The sequence below is a fragment of the Sesamum indicum genome, linkage group LG5 (assembly GCF_026168435.1).
Source record: "Sesamum indicum cultivar Baizhima isolate 11 linkage group LG5, ASM2616843v1, whole genome shotgun sequence".
NCBI lineage: Eukaryota > Viridiplantae > Streptophyta > Magnoliopsida > Lamiales > Pedaliaceae > Sesamum > Sesamum indicum.
In genome coordinates, this window is record NC_142661.1 from 13,564,541 (window position 1) to 13,584,112 (window position 19,572).

Sequence of the window (19,572 nt, forward strand, 5' to 3'; positions counted from 1 at the left end):
GGAAACTGAGTTCTGATTTGTCTCGAGGTGTATAACTTGCCGGGTTTCCCAGGGAGTCATGGACGTTAGTTATGTCCAGATTCAAAATGGAAATATAGGTATATGGCAATCTCTCTCAGTGACCGCACTGACCGACTCTATAAATACCCCTTTCATTCTAAAATGATGCACAACAATCCTTTGTGTCAAGTTTAGTTTACACATCAGAAACCCTGCTTCTAGCACTCAGCTAGCGGAAAATGGCCATGAACCCAAGTTGGAGGCTTGTCATTGCTGCATTACTAGTGCTGGAAATGTGGAGTTCTCAGGGCACAGCCCGTACACTGCCTGATGCAGCAACGGTTCAGGAACATGAGCAATGGATGGCACAATTTGGACGTGTCTACAAAGATGAAGCTGAGAAGTCCAAGAGATTCAGAATATTCAAGGAAAATGTGGAGTACATCCGGTCATTTAATGAGGCTGCGGCTCGTCCTTACAGGCTTGCCATAAACAAATTTGCTGATTTGACAAACGAGGAATTTGTGGCATCGCGAAATGGATACAAGATGGGATCTTACATGAAGTCGACTAAGGTTTCATCGTTCCGGTATGCAAATGTTAGTGCAGTTCCAGCCAGCATGGACTGGAGACAGAAAGGAGCTGTTACTGGTGTCAAGGACCAGGGCCAATGTGGTAAGTGAATGAAGCTATTCCAATTCAAGTTCACTTTTTTTTCTAGAGAAAAAGAGACTGATCTTCGGAAACAACCAAACAGGATGCTGCTGGGCATTTTCAGCTGTTGCAGCCACTGAAGGAATCAATCAGCTGACAACAAGGAAACTGATTTCTTTATCTGAACAAGAACTTGTGGATTGCGACACAAGTGAAGATGAGGGCTGCAACGGTGGTCTCATGGATGATGCGTTTGAGTTCATTATCAGTAACGGTGGCATCACAACAGAATCCAACTACCCTTACGAGGGAGTTGATGGCACCTGCAACAGTAAGAAGGAATCATCCCATGCAGCCAAGATTACAGGGTACGAGGATGTTCCGGCCAACAGTGAGCCTGCATTGCTGAAAGCTGTGGCTAACCAACCGGTATCCGTTGCCATTGACGCTAGTGGATCTGACTTCCAGTTCTACTCGAGCGGAGTTTTCACAGGAGAGTGTGGAACTGAGCTGGACCATGGTGTCACTGCAGTTGGCTATGGGAAAACTAGTGATGGAACCAAGTACTGGCTGGTGAAGAACTCATGGGGAAGTAGCTGGGGTGAGAATGGATATATTAGAATGCAAAGGGATATTGATGCTGCAGAAGGCCTCTGTGGCATTGCCATGCAAGCTTCTTACCCAACTGCTTAAAATTCTTGAAACCTTGGAAGAAGTTGTACAAGCTCCCATGTTAAGACACTCCTGTCCTTAGAATGTGTGTGTATACATACGTGTAAATTACTTTTCGGTTCCAAGAATTGCTTGCAAACAAAGGCCTCAATATCCAAATTATTCTAGTTTAATTACTTTTTGTGCATCATATTTCACGAATAGGATTTTCTATTCTATTTTACATATACATGTCACGTACATAAATATTATTTACTTTATCTAAAAAAAAATTTTATACCCATATCATATATATGTTAAATGGAATAGAATATGCAATCAAATTTCTGAAATAGAATGCAATCTAGATATTTCATGGCACCCACAAGACAACACTTGTGATGTTATCTGTGTTCTATATCCATATATCTATTATGATTTATTGTATTATGTTCTATTATACTATCATTTATTGTGTTATTATATTATCATTATCTATACTATATATAAAAGTGTGAATTCTAAAAGGATTTGTTGTTATTGTAAAAAGATATCGATATCCACATCTAAATAATATTTTTAATAATAAACACAAATTAGGTAAAAGAAATAGTCAACTTTTAGTAATTCTTTGTTGGGGATAATTAACTCTTTTAAAAATATGAAATTATACTTTTCTTTAAAGAAAAAATTAAAGAATTACACTTGCACCCTGTTAAAATAATACATTGTTACACCCGATCCTTTTTGTTAAAATTTGTATGAAAATGCTTATATTAGCAAATAAAAAAAAAATTAATTTTACCCCTCATTTAACATTGCCATTTAATAATTTTGTACTTAGATGAAAATATAAAATAAAATAATTTTAATCTCACTCCATATATATGTGTAATATATTTATCCCTTAATATATATATATATATATATATATATATATATGAAAATGTCATATGAAAGGCAAAATTAAAAATTATGTAATTATTTTACTAATATCAACATTTTCTGAGATCAAAATTTTTAAGTGTAATTTCAATGAAAGAAAATGTGATTTCACATTATCAAGGGAGGTCTAAGTGAAATTAACCCTTCTTTATTGAACTCTAATATTGCTTTATTGAAATTTTCATTCTAGCACATTAATTAAACAATCCAGTCCTGCAACAACTGCTGCTCAAGTACAAGAAAATTAGTATAATGCTGTCTTTGTTTTAAACAGCTGAGGGTCAAATGAGCTCTTGATTTGTCTGTCAAATGAACATTGCAGTGGCTGCTTCTGTAAAGACAACAACTAAAATGGAACAGTGGTTTTGTCCCATATACAGGTGAATTAACAAACCTAATTTTCTTAGAAAACACTTTTTGCTTTCTCAATGAAAGATTCATATCAACATGTGTATGTAAAGTCAACAACTCTATATGGATGCTTGTAAATATCGTGGAAGCCCATGGAAGCAATAAGATCAGAGCTAGAAAAGCAGAATCATGACTACGATTAACAATATAACAGAGAACCCCATAGCCTGCTAAAAAACAAAGCGGGATTCAGATTGATTCGGGTCGAATTATGCGATCTTGAGATTCGATCTCCAGTAAGAATACAAATTCGTCCAAAACCAGATTTTGGGTTCCCTGAGAATGAAACAAGCAAAGTGAGCTCGTCGGGCACGTCCCCGACAATGACCCTCCGATGCTCAAGTCAGGTTGATCGAGAGAAAAGTGTTCTATCTCAAAGTTCGATCGCAATAAATACGTAACAGGTACCTTTAATGTCGGTGTTTCGGGTCTATTTATAGGACTCAGCAGATCAGAGTTGACCAGCCACGTGGTCTCATCCTGCTGGCTCGCGTCCTCGATCGGACGGCTATCATTGTCTGGGTCTTCGAAGGCGGATGGATCCGGGTCGGGTCTGTTCGACCCGACCGGTGGAAAAGACGCGGATCCTCGCTTAAATGACGGGAATGCCCTTAATGAAGGGTTTTTTTGACATTTCCCAAGCATTCTTCATTAACACACATCATTACTCCAGCACTTATCGAAAAGTGGCGATACACTTTTGGAGAAGTCTTGCGGTCGCGTCTGTCATCTCTGCCGTCCGTGCGTCCACGTGTCGCCATCTCGCGGGTTACCAAGCGGCGCGTTTCCCCAGAGGTTGGGCCTTATAAATACCTCCCTCTTTCAAACGTTCTCCTCTACCTCACACACAGACGCCCTGCGACCAACACTGCTGTCCCCGAGATCATGTTCGACCTGCTGCTTCCAGAGCCATCCTGCTTTTCTAAGGTACGATGTCTTCCAGCTCTAGTTCAAACTCTAGGTCGCGACCTGGTTCTAGGTCGTCCGCGACTTCTTCTGAGTCTACGTCTGGGTCTTCATCTAGTTCTGAGTCCGGGTCTACGTCCGGGTCTGCGTCTAGGTCTGAGTCTGGGTCAGCGTCTGGGTCAGCTCACGGTTCGTTCTCTACCTCCCCAAAAAAGGAACAAAAAATTCCCAATTTCCAAAATCACCGATGAACAAGCCGGTCCCTCTACCCTTGCGAAATTCCAAGATAGGCTTGCTAAGAATCCTTAGGAAACCGTGGTCAGTAAGGTTAAGACCCCAGTTCTCAAGATTAGGGAGAAATACCATATACCCTCAGGTTATGACATTGTCATTCCTGCTAGTTTTGATCGCATGCATCGACCTCCTGAGGGTTACAGTGCTTTTTCCATTAAACACCTCGATGCAGGGCTTCGGTTTCCTCTGGCTCCTCCAATAGCCTCAATTTTGAATAAGCTAGGGTTGTGCCCTATGCAACTTTCCCCCAATTCTATCTCTCATATTGTTCTTTTTGTTGTAATAATGCGCTTCTTAGACTTAGAACCCAGTTTTGATAATTTTTGGAGCCTGTACTCTTTTACCACTTCGAAGCGATCCGGCAGTAGGGGTTTCTTTTATCTTTCGGCCAAACCTGACTGTGGGTACTTGAGCGCCTTGAAGTCGAACGTAGGAGCCTGGTTAGATCGCTATATTTTCATTCGATCTCGTAGAGGTGTCTGGCCCTTTAAAAACGAATGGACTAAGTATAAACCCATTCCGAAAATGAGTGGAGTGGGGGTGGAGGGTGATCAGATAAAGAGCCTCACGGTTTATAAGTACGACCCCAAGAAACTTCTCACTGAGAAGGTTTTGCAACTATCTGGGCTCTCTCCAGCATCCCTCCACATCGAAGAGTTTTTAGGTGATTTTCTTTTTCTGGCCTTGCTTATTCTGTTGTTGTCGCACTCGCATGTATTGACCTTTCTGATTCTGCAGATAGTCTGATAATGAGTACGCGCAGTTCTATGCGGATGAAGGCGGCCCAGAACAAAGTGAGGAAGGGAAAAGAGGTCGCAGATCCTTCGGGCCTCCCCTCAAGCTCGCCTGCCCCTGTGCCTTCGAAGGCTCTAGTTCCTACGGGCCTTGCCGAACAGCGACCTGTCATGGTCGATAGTGAAGAGACCCCTTCTGCTCCCGAGGGTCACCTTGGCTATAACTCCTCAGAGTTAGAGCTAAACCTAGATGAAGTCAGTGGTGGCCAGGGAGCCGAGCAAGTAAGGCGTGATCGTTCCGGCGAGGAGCGATCCAAGAAGAGGAAGCGGTCTTCACCCAAGAGAGGGTCAGGGGATAAGGCCAGGCTGAAACCGAGCGACAAGGGTAAGGGGAAGGAGCCAGCAAAACCCTTCAGCCTGCCCCCGTCTAAACCGCATAGCTCGAATTCGTTGAGTAGGATGGCTAAGGAAGCTGCAGAGCAAACCAGTCAGAGTGAGGAGCGGGACAAATACTTGAAGTTGGCTCAGCTCGCTTCCTGCTGGGAGGACAATAGGACTGCCCTTCGGGGGAACCAACCTCCTCCGAGGTGGGATCGCATGTCCAGCTCGGTATTCTACGGTGAGGCTGGGGGCGACACCTTCGATCTCTATGACTCTCTCACTTCCGTTCGTGATCAGAGTTCGTTGGTGATGAACAACCCCATCCAGCTCGAAGAGTTCGGGGTTCAAGCTCATCTTCAGGTATATATCCTTACTCGATCGTTTGTCTCCTTGCTCTGCTCTTCTAATCGGCTCTGTCCAATTTCGCAGGCTTTGACCTTTTTTCGGAGCGTCCTGAAATGCACCCACTATTGGAAGAGCTTTATCTCGACAGATCAGAAGCTGCAAGCTCTCAAGGCTCAATTGACAGAGAGGGACCAGGTCGATCTCAGGCATGCGGACGATATGATGGTCCTTGGTGAGAAGATCAAGAGCTTAGAGGGCGAGCTCGACGTTGCCCGGAAGGAGAAAGAGATCATGCTCTCTGAGAGGGAGGTGGCTTTATCGGATGCTAAGAAGAAGGCGTTCGAGGCTGGTCGTGAGGTCGGCCTCGTTGAGGGCCATAAGCAAGGTTTAGAGGAAGGCCAAGCCGGTCGCATCCCTGTCGAAGAACATCATCAAGCTCTGGCCGGCTCAAGGATGTCCGTGGTTCGTGACTTTTTGAAGACTGATACCTTCACGACCGCTCTTGAAATCAAGTCCGCGGACTCATTTGCCAAGGGCTATGAGACCTGCCAGGCCCAAATCGCAAAACTTGGTGGATTTCAAGAATCTTTTGACCGCGGTCAACTGGACATCACGCTCGATGGCGACCTCCAGCCTTATCCTGCTGATCCCGACCTGAAGGATGACGAGTTCATGGCCTTGAGGGACGAGCTGGAAGCGGAAGCTGATGCCTAAGTCCCCATCCCCCTGTTTTTTTGTCATAGGATTCTGACTTGAACATTCTCGAATTGTAAATCCTAGGGACCATTTGTGTTATGTAATTCTTTTGGGGTTCGAACTTTGGGGCGTGGATTTTTTGGTTGCCCATGTAAACAAAAACTGCAAGGTGATGGGTCAGTAGATCGTTATAAGGCTCGTCTGGTCGCTAAGGGTTTCACCCAAGTTGAAGGAGTGGAGTATGGGGATGTTTTCTCTCCGGTCGCCAAAACTGTGACTGTACGACTCTTTCTCGCCATTGTTGCAGCTCGTGAATGGCCCATACAGCAGTTGGACATCAATAATGCATTTCTACATGGACACTTGGACGAAGACATTTATATGACTCCCCCTGAAGGATATGAGGTCGCACCTCATTTGGTTTGTAAGCTAACCAGGTCGCTGTATAGACTGAAGCAAGCATCTCGTCAATGGAATGTGGAATTCACCTCTCGACTTACATCTTATGGATTTCGCCAATCAGTGCACGACCACTGCCTTTTCATTAAGGATACTTCTTCAGGACCACTTGTGTTGTTGGTCTATGTGGATTATATACTGCTCACTGGTCCTTCTATTTCAACTATTCAGGCCGTTAAGACCTATCTTCACAATTTATTCACGATCAAAGATATTGGGGACGCTCGGTATTTTCTTGGGCTGGAGATCGCTAGGTGCAGTGATGGTCTCTATATCTCGCAGACTAAGTATGTCATGGACATTATTCGCGATACAGGTTTATGTCAATCGCGACCTGCTTCTACACCGTTTCCACAAGGTTTGCGACTTCAATCTACTTCGGATGATCCGCTTCCCAAGCCAGATTCATACCGTCGCCTTGTGGGTCGTCTACTATATCTTGGATTCACTCGTCCAGATATTTCACACTCGGTTCAACAACTTAGTCAGTTTCTCACACACCCGTGCGAGTCGCACTGGCAAGCAGCTCTACATGTAGTTCGCTATCTTAAGAGTTGTCCATCAAAGGGTCTCTTCTTTTCCTCACAGAGCTCGCTAACACTGACGGCTTATTGTGACGCAGATTGGGCGACATGCCCAGATTCCAGACGATCACTTACAGGTTTTTGTATATTTCTTGAACCAGCTTTGATTTCTTGGAAAACTAAGAAGCAATGTACGGTATCTCGGTCGACAGTTGAGGCTGAGTATCGTAGTCTAGCTGCTACTGTTTGCGAACTGCGTTGGATTTCTTATATTATGACTGATCTCAGTATGTCTACTTCTCTTCCGATTGATCTATTTTGTGATAACAAAGCTGCATTGCATATTCTGGCCAATCCTGTTTTTCACGAACGAACTAAACACATAGAAATGGACTGTCACTTAGTTCGTGATGCTTATAAAGAAGGTTTCATTGCCCCTTCTTTTGTTCGAAGCTCGCTACAGCTCGCTGATATCTTTACTAAGGTGTTGCCCATGTCTGCCTTCACGAGTTTGTTGACCAAGTTGGGCTTGTTCGCTATCGAACCAGGTCCAACTTGTGGGGGGATGTTGAGAGTTTGAAGATGTCCTCTGATGAAGATTTGGATGTTGCAGGGTAGTTTTTTATGGTTTTATGTAGTTTCATGTTCTTATCCATTATTGTTAGTTTTATTACAAGTAGTTACAACATTTGTATCTATAAATACTTGTATTACGACATACATTTTGAGTATTGCAACATATCAAATTTAGAGAGTTTTCCTTTTATCATTTTGTGTATTTCTCATTTCCTGCTCCTTTGACTTATTTTCAAGTTTCTACACACTATGATATTAAAACTTAAATTTCTAAAATCAAACTTATATTATGGGCTTTGAAACATAATACCCAATGGGCTCACACATGATTCAAGATAAAATAATATATCAGTTATTTGGCCGGACAAGGGATGCCTAACATGACCTCAAAATAGCAGTAATACTGATGCATCATAAATGTTTCGGCCCTCACTTGTAAAAATAAGGGTAAATAATATCTTTAGTCTCATGATCCCATAATCAGGTTAATTTGCACATTGAGTTCCATATGTGATTTTCTTTTTTAATTTGAGTACCATTGAGGGATTTCCGTCCAATTAATAACGGCAGATGCTCTCTCCGTTAGTTAATACAATCAAAATAAGGATTAATTATATTTTTGGACCCATAAGTGGACCTCTTTCCAATTTTGATCTCACACTCAAACCAATTCGCACATTTATGTGTGGGACCAAAATTGAAAACAGCTCCACTTATTAGACAAAAAATATAATTTGCCCTTATTTTGATTGTATTGACTAACTGAGAGAGCAGCTATCGTTATTAATTGGACGGAAATCCCTCAATGGTCCTCAAATTGAAACAAAAACCCACATATGGGACTCAATGTGCGATTGGCATGAGTGTGGGATCAAAATCGAAAATAGGTCCACTTATGGGACCAAAAATATAATTTACCCTAAAAATAATAACCAAATATTTGTTATACAATCGTAATTAATTAATATTTATTATAATTTTTTATTTTTAAATATAAATATTAATCATAATAATAACTCATATTTCTTCACCTCCAACACATAAATATAGGGGTTTATGTCTGGAAAAGTCAATTTGAAATAGAGGTTTCCGAAAAATGTGTCGAGGAATGTATATATGCATGGCTGAAAATTATTTGTTTTTTTTTTTAAATTAGCAATATTGCATCAAACTTATGATGATTGAAATACACAATATATGTATATATTATTGATATAATAATTGAAACGTGCATACATATATAAATAACAATATATTATAATTAAAATTGTTGGCATTAAATTTTTTAGATAAATTATTATTTAATAATTCAAATAAATTAAATAATAATTAGGTCTCAAATTACAGTCTACACCAAATTTGAATTTCATATAAATTAAATACAGTTCACATCACGATGGACGGATAGTCCTCAAAGCCCATCAGATATCGCGCTCCAAATCAAAAAGCCCTACTCATCTATACTACTAACAACGGTGGCACGCGGTTTTCGTGCATATAATTTTTAGCAATTTTGAAATACTCATATTTACCCTTTGATATATTTTTTTCCTTCAAAAAATATAACTGGACAGAACAATAATTTTAATATTTCTAATTATCCTACAATTGCAATCTGTTTTTTTCTCAACCCACTAATCTACGTAGCTATCTCACCTTACTTCTCCATGTTCTTTTTCTTACAATTTTTTATATTTTTAATAAACTCACAGTTAAATTTTTTATTTTTTTCCTCTCATATTACTCCACTTTTTTTCTTCTCACGGACTTCTTTCTTTCTTATTCCTCACACCATGATTGTTTCTTTTGACAATTTTTTTTCTCTTCGTCTCATCTCTTAGTTTTTTTTATATGCATACAAAGACCGTGTGTAAAAAGGACTAATGCCTATAAATCAACCAAAAAACTACCAAAACCTCAAAGTCTTTTGTAGGTCACTTCGAAATTCTACAGTCGCGAACATCTTTATTAGCATCAAATGTAATTAAAAAAAATAATATTTTCTTCCAAAAATTATAAGCTCATTATTTAAATTCATAAACTGATTTGTGCATATCCTTTTAGCCTTGTAACATTATTTGATGCCAATTAGTTTTATATTATTGAGAAAAAAGAGGTAGTAGGTTTCAAAAGGTAGCACCTAATCAACTATAACTAGTTGTTATTTCTTCCCCTTTCTAATTTGGGCTGCTAAAGATGAATCCCAAAATCAATAGTAATAATTACATTTCCACCCCTAATCTATGATCTATTTATATAAACTATTTATATTTTTTACTTAATTATAAAAATTAACCACTTCTTGCAGTCAAAAAGTAGTAGCTTATGTAACGATGTCGATTTTTTTTTTTTTTTTTGCAAAATATACGTATAATTTTGTAAAAAATAAAAATAATTCGTATAAATGATGTTGAAATTTTTCGTAGATACGTATATATTTTTTCAAAAAACATGCATACATGATTTGTGTTCATATAACTCTCCCAAATAAATAAAATGTGTTAGAGAAAAATCATTTGGCCAGCCGAGAGACAACTATATAGCCGAAAGTGCCTCATGTAACAACAAAAAGTCCATACACGTACAGCACATGAATGTTTTTTTTTTTTTTTTTCCCAGCTAATCTCAATTTTCAATTGCACTAATCAAAATCTCCACTCCTGACATATAGTTAGATATTAAGATATTTTGTACATATATATTTTGAAGAATAAATACAATTTTGATTTTGAGGATGGGAATATTAATTATGTTGGAATTTAATTTGATAACTTAATGTTGCAATTTGAAATAATCCAGCAGATTTTGTCATTCATATGCTAATTCTTTTAAATTGCAAGGTTTAATTTCCAAATCGAATTTGAATAGGACTAAAATTGCAGAGTCGATCCCGTAATTATAGAGGGTAGTAGTTTAGTCATGTTGGAATTTAATATGGCAATTAAACCCTATAATTTGAAATATTTGGGGATAAATATTTTTTTAATTCCATAAAATAAGGACATAATTATTTTTTTTTGGTACCACGATTATGGTAAGTGACGCTTTTAGCCTTATAAAACTCAAAAAACCATATTCTTTGGGATCAGTTAAAAAAAAAGTGGCTTTTTCACGTACTTTTAAATTTGAACCGGTATGATGTATAAACATAATATTGCGAGTGTTTGGAAACTATTTTTTTTTTCTTAAAATGATAATTTCGTACATAATTACATCAGCACTTCAATAAGTTAAATAACACATCAAATCAACTGATACAAAAATATGATTTATAGAGCAATAAATAAATTATAATTAATAACTCACATAAAATATAATAAATGCCCATATATCTAAAAATACTTAAATTCATAATATCGAACTTGTGTGGTTTGAAAACTTGAAGTTTGCAAAAGTTAAGAAAATTGTTATTATCTCTTCCTGTTGGTGTCGTGGAGCAGTTCGACAGTCAGTGCGTACAAGTTGGAAGTCAGTGACCTACTTTACTTTTCTTGGAAATTTGTTCTCATAAAGAATACGTATGATGTGGATCACGTTCCCCCTTCTCGAGGAGTTCTTCAAAAATACATTAAACATTTATCCGAATCAGATTTAGTCGATTGAATACATGCACTTATTATATAATTAATATTTTTTTTAATTATATATTAATCACATATATATTTATTATAGAGTTGGTCGGGTTTGATAAGATTCAATTTGAATTATATTTATCGTAAATTGAAATTTGATCGAAACGAATCAATCATATAACAAGTATATATAATGAGAAAGAAGTTGCATTTCTTGTCCCATAATTTAGGTCCGACATATTTTCAGCCCTGCTGCTTACGAAGTTCTTAAAAATAGTCTCATAACTTGCAAGAAGTCCCATGTGCAGTCATCCTACCAACTTTTTTTCAGGTAATTAACATAAAAAAAATTAATAATTAAAACATGCAAGTCACATGGCCGTTATCTTTTCAAAATAGAGGAAAATAGCCACGTAATTGGCATGTAAATTTTTCCATCAATTTTCAAAGTTAGTAAAAGACTAAAAATGAGAATTTTTTAAAGTCGTAGGATTATTTTCGGGATTCTCGTGAGCAATTGTGTTTACTTAATTAAAGTGTACAAAGCCTAAATTATGCAACAAGTACTAAAAGTGTTCGGAGGCTAAGTTATGCAACTATATGATTAATCACTCTCTTTAAGTCGTACAGTAATAATATAAATAGTATTTGATGGGTATACATATAATCCCCCTACAAAAAGACTGAAACGCCCTTCATTAAGGGCATTATGGTCATTTTCGCGACCGGATCCGCGTGTTTTGTAACGGGCGGGTCGCAGAGGACCCGACCCGGGTCGCATGAACCAACGGAAGACCCGGACAATGACGACCGTTCGATCAGAATGTGAATCAGCAAGATGAGGCCACGTGGCCCAGTACTTGCCGTACAATTGTGTACTATAAATAGACCCCGATACGCCATAAATGAGGTAACTGTTACGCATTAATTGAGATCGAACTTTGAGATCGCATACATTTCACTCGATCAACCTAACTTGAGCGTCGGAGGGTCATTGTCGCCCGACGAGCTCACGGTTCGTGTTTTATTCTCAGGGGATCCAAAATCTGATTCGGAGGAGTTAGTCAATCTGTGGTGAGACCGTCTCAGGAGATCGAATAAACCGACCCGCATCAGTATTACATAATGTACAAACTCTCCAAACACTGTCAGACACATGTCGGCATCGAAAACACAAAGGACATGACACCTATGTGTTTAAAAGTATAAAATAAGAAATCTGGACACAGTGTCGGACACGCATGTTCAACACGTTTTAGACACGTTTAGGATTTTTTTTTAATTTTAAAAAGTTTTGGGTTGTTTTTGGAAAAAAATAAAAAAGAGTTTTTAGCTTAATAAAAAAAAAAAGAATTAATTCACTCCTCTCACACTAAAAATTTTGGGATGAAATTACTAAAATATTCGAAAGATGGTCATGATGATTTAACTAATTTAGATGATTAAAAACTTTCCATTGCATATCTTTTACAATAAACTTATTATGCATATTTTTGAAAAAATTATAATTTACATCCCATAACTTAGCCGATTTGCAATTTTGGTCCCATTTTTTACGACTCAACATATTTAATCCCACAAATTAAAAAAAAAATTGTAACTTACGTCCCAATAACAATTTTCGTTAATTTGTTAACAGAAGGAGCACGTCTTAACTATACATAAAGTGCAACATTTTTTGACTTGTAGGACTAAGTCAACTAATTCGTAAAATAATAGGATCAAAATTGAAAATTGGCACGTTATGGGACACAAATTACAATTTTTCCGTATAATTCTAAAGCTCGTTTAGTTAAGAATTGAGACGTAAAAACATGTTTATTTTATATTCTATTTAGATATTTTTCATATTGCATAATTCAATTTTATTAAAAATCGAGAATATGTATAATAAAAAACATATTATATATAATCAAATCAGTATTATGTAGTATTATAAATTTCTTAAATTTATATATCGCCGTGTATATGTTCATACATCACACATATATATCAGTCCACGCAAAAGCTGGAACTGACAGTTAACAGGCATTCGTAGGCCAAAATAATAGTCGGGAACAACTTAGTTCGTCCGCAATCCACTGTGGTTCGAAGGAAGGAATGCCATTGGAGAGACGAGAACACGTAAAGTGTAGTATTGGGGAAAAACATGGAAAGTTGTTAAGTAAGACAGGCCTAGCTGCCTACCAAGCTTTAAAAATAATAGTTGAGTATTGGTAAAATTTAAAAACGTAGAGTTAAAGCCTATTACAATTAGGGATTAATTACGTCGTCCTCTCTTCAAATTTGATGTAATTATATATAAATTAACAAAAATGTGTTTACATCTAATAAATAAATTTATCTATTGGTAAAGTATATGAAATTTGTCGACATCAACAAAAAAATTAAATAAAAATTTCATATTTATCCTCAATTGAGTTACAGATTTATTGTACTTTATAAGAGTGGGGATGTGCACCTCCTCGAATGCATTAGCGTGGGGAAATGTGTAAGGGCAGTTTAATCAGAAAAATTTGTTTGACCTACAATAAGTTTATAATAAGTTAATTCAGGATAAATATTTATTTCCTTCAGTTCTTTTGTTGATATCAACAAATTCCCTGAAGTTTAACTAACAGATGGATCTATTTATTGTATGAAAACAAAAGTCATGGATACAAAATGTAATTTCACAAACTATAAGAAACTTAATCATACTTGCACTAAATCTTAAGCTAGGGCGGTGTAATTGTCCCTTACAACTACTTATACATATTGCATCCAACAATAATCCCATGATACAAACAATCACAATCGTCCAACGACTTAAACGGATTTAATTTTCAATTTTAAAATCTTATTACATCTTCTACTACATTTAATATGTGTCATGCGTACAAAATTTCATCATCTATTTTATTTTTTCAAAATAACTTACACATATTACGCGTATGTATGCGTATTTACACGCGTCACTCATTCTTACACACACACAAACACCTAGAATTTGAACCCAAAACCACTACTACGAGATTTTAAGCCTAAAACTACTGGAATTTCCCCTAAGGGACTATATGCATGCACGTATATTAAAAAGTAAATTATATTGACACTTTCCAAGATTAGGTTCAAAAATATCTTGTCATTTGCAAAACTACAATGCATTCCATGAGCTTTGTAGTTGTGATTATCAGTACACCTCAAATTCAATGGCGAAACGTTACACAAATACCGTTTGGGTACACTAACACCCCCTCAAGTAACGCACCTGTAATTTTATAAAGGATATGAAATATTTGTGTAATTAGCTCTTACATCATAAAATGTCGAGATAATTTATTTTATATTAAATGAAACAAAATAAAATAAATTTTGAAAAAAAAATCCCATTTACAATCTGAATGGATAAGATATATTAAAAACCAAAAACAAAAGAAAAAGGAACATTTTAGATGAGGTTAGGTTTGACTTTAAAGGTATAAACTAGTGCACCTAATGAAGTGAGGGTTGGAAATGCAAAATGGATGAGGTGATTTGTTCTTCTACTCAATGTTCTCTTTTGATACAAATTTGGCTTTTTTTTGCCATTCACACAAGAAAAGCTAAAGGAGTTAGTAGCTGTCATATTTTAATTTTATGTCCTATCACAATTATGATTAAGTAGAAAGATTAATTAAGCTAGAAAAGGGAAAAGTAGTTATATTTATAGGAAAAAGTATTATTTTAGTACGCTAAGTATGCCTAATTTTAATTTTAGTCCGATAACTATGTCCATTTTTGTTTAGGTTTAGTAACTTACGAAATTGCTTACTTTTAGTCTTCTGACAGATTTTCGGACAATTTTACCCCTATGAGTGCGTATGGACTAAAACTGTCTTTCAAAAGTTGCATAGGGGTAAAATTATCTGAAAATCTGCCAAAGGACTAAAAGTAAGCAATTTCATAAGTTATTGAACCTAAACAAAAATGGACATAATTATTGGACTAAAATTAAAATTAGATATATTTAGCGAACTAAAATAATACTTTTTCCTATATTTATATGATGAAAGTTGTTGCCTCTTCATCCATGCTAACTTTACCAATCAAGAAATTCTTGCAAGTTGACATGTAAATGATTCCTTAATATACACTAAAATAGAAATTAGCATAAGTGATAAAATATTAAGTGGGAGTTTTTAAATTGTAATTAAATATATATATATATATATTTTAAGTGGTAATAATTTTGGTTTTATCATAATATAATTATTGATGTTAAATATTGTGCATAAACATAGATTAAGAAAATAAAATATTCGTTACAAAATCAAGTGATGATTTTAAAATTTGTCATTGAAAATGTCTATTAAATGATAATAATTTTATTTTTGTCAAAATATAATAATTAGTGACAAAAATTGTATACAAAATTGTCGCTATCGATAATATAGTGAAAATGAATGATTACGGTTACTAGGTTATCAATATATATATGCGTCACTAATTGTTCTTAGTGACAACTTATGCATAATTTGTTATACTAACTTTTACTAATGATACACAAAAATTATTATAACTAATAAACCTATTAAATATTTATAATTAGTGAACATATTAGCATTATCAATTGAAAACTTATATCGCTAATCTTTTCTTTGTTTTTTTTATTTTTTTGTAGTCATAAGTTGTCACTATGAGCAATTAGTATACTGAAAATTTAGTCAGAACACAAAATTTATAATTGTCGAAAAAATTGTATTTTTAGTATTATGAGTTACGCCTGTTTTTAATTCAGCCTCATTTATTACGATTTTCTCACATTATATTTTATAAATTATAAATTATCTCAGTTTTAATCATCACGTCACTTTTTCATCCAATAACTTAACAGAAAAGTCACAAGGCTGTTAGTCACAAGGGAATATCAACTCTCAAAGATGAGAAATGAATGGGATGATTAATTGGTCTTAATCTTGGCAATTTTGAAAACTTCAACCACCAATAAACATAAGACCATGAACCCCACATGTCTTGTGACAATAATTTCACACCAAACATGGGTATTTATATATATATATATATATATATATATATTTATGTGGGAAAAAGATTGAGTTGGGAGAAGGATTAGTTTCAACACATGATATATATAATATTAATGATAAAAAATTAAATGATAATTTTATAATTATTAATATTTTGGTTAAAAACCATTTAATTTGCCCTTCAAACTGCGGTTGATTTTATCATTTGTCATATAATTAAATATTGTTTTTTTCGATTTATCATAAAAGTTTTCTAAGTTATCAATTTCACCAGAAAATTATCACATGCAATCCAAATGTGCAAGAATCTCCCGATTTCTAAAAAATCACTCATGAGTTTGTTAAATTTTGAATTTTATTTTTTTATTATAATAAGAACATGGTATTCCTAAAAAAAAAAATAAACCAAATTTGAAATTTTGTAGTGAAAAATTACACATGTATGATGCATATGTCTATTTTTCAGTGAAAAGTTCTGCTAGAAAATGGCATGCTATGATAACTTGCAAAACTCGTGTAGTTAGTATATGGCAAATACAGAAGTGACCATAGTTTGGGAGACAAAATATTTTTTTCCTAAATATATTTTCGAAGCAATAATAATTCTAATTTTATCATTAATATAATTGTTAATAACAAAAATTATGTATAATTTTTATTATAGATAATTCGTAATATATTTCCAGCGACAACACAAATATAATAACAACAATTAATTGTTTTTGCTTGGGCTTCGGATGGCGGACAAGCTCAGCAATTTTGTTACAAAGGGGCAATGACATTGGACTCTCATTATGGACATTGAGTGCTTGGAGATTTTGCATGCATTGCCAATAATTCATGGCTAGACAGATCGCATTATTTGGCGATTTGAGAAAGGACGACCTACAGTTGCATCTCTTTACAGGCTATTGATCCCACCGAGACCCAAGGTAGGTTGGTTTTCACTACTCTCGGGTTCCTTGAAGATCCCCACGCATAATTTCATCCTATGGCTTGCAATTTTGGATAAACTATCCACAGCTGATAAACCATGGCTATCATACCTAGGTGCATGTATATTATGTGATGAGGGAGCAATTGACACACATACTAATCTATTCTTTCGATGCCGTTAGCCAGAAGATGCCTCATAGTGATTCGGTGGATTGTTCGGTTTGAATGGCCTAATAGAGATTGGCCACGGGACGTTGAGTGGGCTACAAGAAAATTGAGATGAAAACATATCATTAACTTGGCTTATCGTGCACTCCTTGCAGCTTGCATTTACCACATTTGGAGGGAACGAAATTTGAGACGCTTTGAGCATACAGAGCGACCATCGAGCATCATAGCCACCATTTTTATGAAAGATATTAGACAGAGGATTATCAGTGTTAATTTATCTCGTTCTGTTAGTTCATATGCGTTATATAGATTATGGCTTATCCCTTGGCCTGTTAAGGCAGAAACCACCAGTTGAGCAATGTGGTACTGTACTATCTTATTTTATTATTGAAACTTATATTTACCCAAAAGTAATTACTTGTTTCCAAGTCATTGAATAATTGTTATACATGTTTCGTTAGTTGTTTTTTGTGAGAATATTACGCTTAATTTTCTTGTCATTATTTCTTGTTAGTAACAACTTCTACAAAAGTGTCACTATTAAAATTATGAAACTCATTATTCTGACCAAAAAAAAAAAATATCACTTAATATATATAATTAGTGACAATATTAAAATTATGGCGGAATTTTGTTATATATGATCTTCACTTTCTTTTTTTTTTTCGGTAAAGGTAAATTTTATTAAGTAAAAGAAGTATAATAGTACAATACATCTTGCTTAATCTAATCTAATCTAATCTAATCTTCACTTTCTTTATATTGGATTGTAAGTTCTCGTCAATTGGAAGTGGTTTGAACACAATTTGTTCCTCAAGTTCTAATTCAATTCTTACAATTACCCCTCTATGGGTATTTATAGGTTCGGAAAATTTTTGTTCAGATTAGGTTTAGCAGAAATAAATTATTAGAGAGTAAGTATATCATACTTGTTATTCGATTAGTCATTTTTTCTGAATTATACACCAATCACGTGGCAAGTGTATTGCACTTGACATATGACTGGTTCAAATCCGAGCTAGAATTTCCCGAATAGGTTTATAGACATAATTATTTTTAGGGCAAATTACAATGACCTCCCTTAAGGCTTGGCATAATTACAAGTACCTCTCGTTGTTTGAAAAATTACTATATCCCCTAATTTTAGCGGTCGTCTAACAATCAACCCAATCCATTAGATTTTTTTTCCATTTTTTGTGGTGAACTAACCAAAATAATCTTGTGAATTAAAAATTATAATTTTATTTATTTTTAGAAAATTTCTTATTTTTTTTATGGACTGAATGGATACTTTTTTTTATAATTTTTAAAAATTTTTCATCCACCCTATTCAATTTTTTTTATAAATTTTTAATTTTTAAAAAAATAAAAAAAATACTAGAAAGGCAAAGTTGACTGTTTCATACCTTCACCCAAGGATTACATAATTTCGTCAAACATGAGGGGGTATTTGTAATATTGAAACAACGAGGGGGTGTTCATAACTATGTCAAACGTCAGAAGAAGTCTTTGTAATTTACCTTATTTTTATGGTAACGAGTTTGAAATCTCATTTTGCCCTTATTTAATTTTCTTCTCCACATTTTTCACCAAGGGCGAGTCACTGAAATGTCTTTTATGCCCATGGATCAATTTTCCTTCACCAATCAATTTTTTTCCCTAATTATAACTTGAAAATAAATACATTGATATGATGTAGGACAATTAAACTAAAACTGAACCAATTATGTGGTAATTAAAGATTGATAACGAAAAATTCATTCAGCAATCAAAGGTATTGAATAATGAGTTTAACCCATGTATTTATAGGCTTGCAATAAAAGAATCACAGTCTCACGAGAAAAAAAGAATTTAACGAAAAGAGAAATTAAATACATAGACGTTAATAAAATCCTAATCAATATAAAATTTAAAAATTACATCGACACCCCTTAAAGTTATATCTAAATATACACATAAACCCCCTACTCATTGTCAAATTACAATTACAGTCCTTGCGGTTGTAATTGTAATTATAAATATACATCCTATTCAGTCAAAAGTCTATACAAACACCCCACTACAGTAACAACCTCTTAAGGAACTGTGTACTTATAATTTTACAAAATACATAATATATTCGTGTATTCGAACGTAATCTTAAAATGATACAAATGAAATTACCCCTAAAAATTACTATAAATTAAATATATTATATATTAATATTAATTAATTTTATTTTATTCCCCATCACAATATTTTCACCTAATAAAATATGGCATATATATACACTACAATTTTCAGTCCCACCAAATTTCTAGCACATGCT

General features: G+C 34.9%; 1 protein-coding gene across 1 annotated transcript; it reads left to right on the forward strand.

Annotated features, from left to right (window-relative positions):
• The first annotated feature begins 239 nt into the window (after window positions 1-239).
• LOC105162246 (senescence-specific cysteine protease SAG39) lies at window positions 240-1,347 on the forward strand. The gene is made up of 2 exons (XM_011080240.3): window positions 240-675; window positions 758-1,347. Exons 1-2 carry the CDS (start codon window positions 240-242, stop codon window positions 1,345-1,347), a joined length of 1,026 nt encoding a protein of 341 aa, XP_011078542.1.
• The last annotated feature ends 18,225 nt before the right edge of the window (window positions 1,348-19,572 follow it).

What these genes read in the sequence shown, in the direction of transcription:
- LOC105162246 (XM_011080240.3), top strand. Translation starts at nt 240, where the DNA reads ATGGCCATGAACCCAAGTTGGAGGCTTGTCATTGCTGCATTACTAGTG. An exon ending in CAAGGACCAGGGCCAATGTG is followed by an intron (nt 676 to 757) that starts GTAAGTGAATGA and finishes ACAACCAAACAG; the next exon opens with GATGCTGCTGGGCATTTTCA.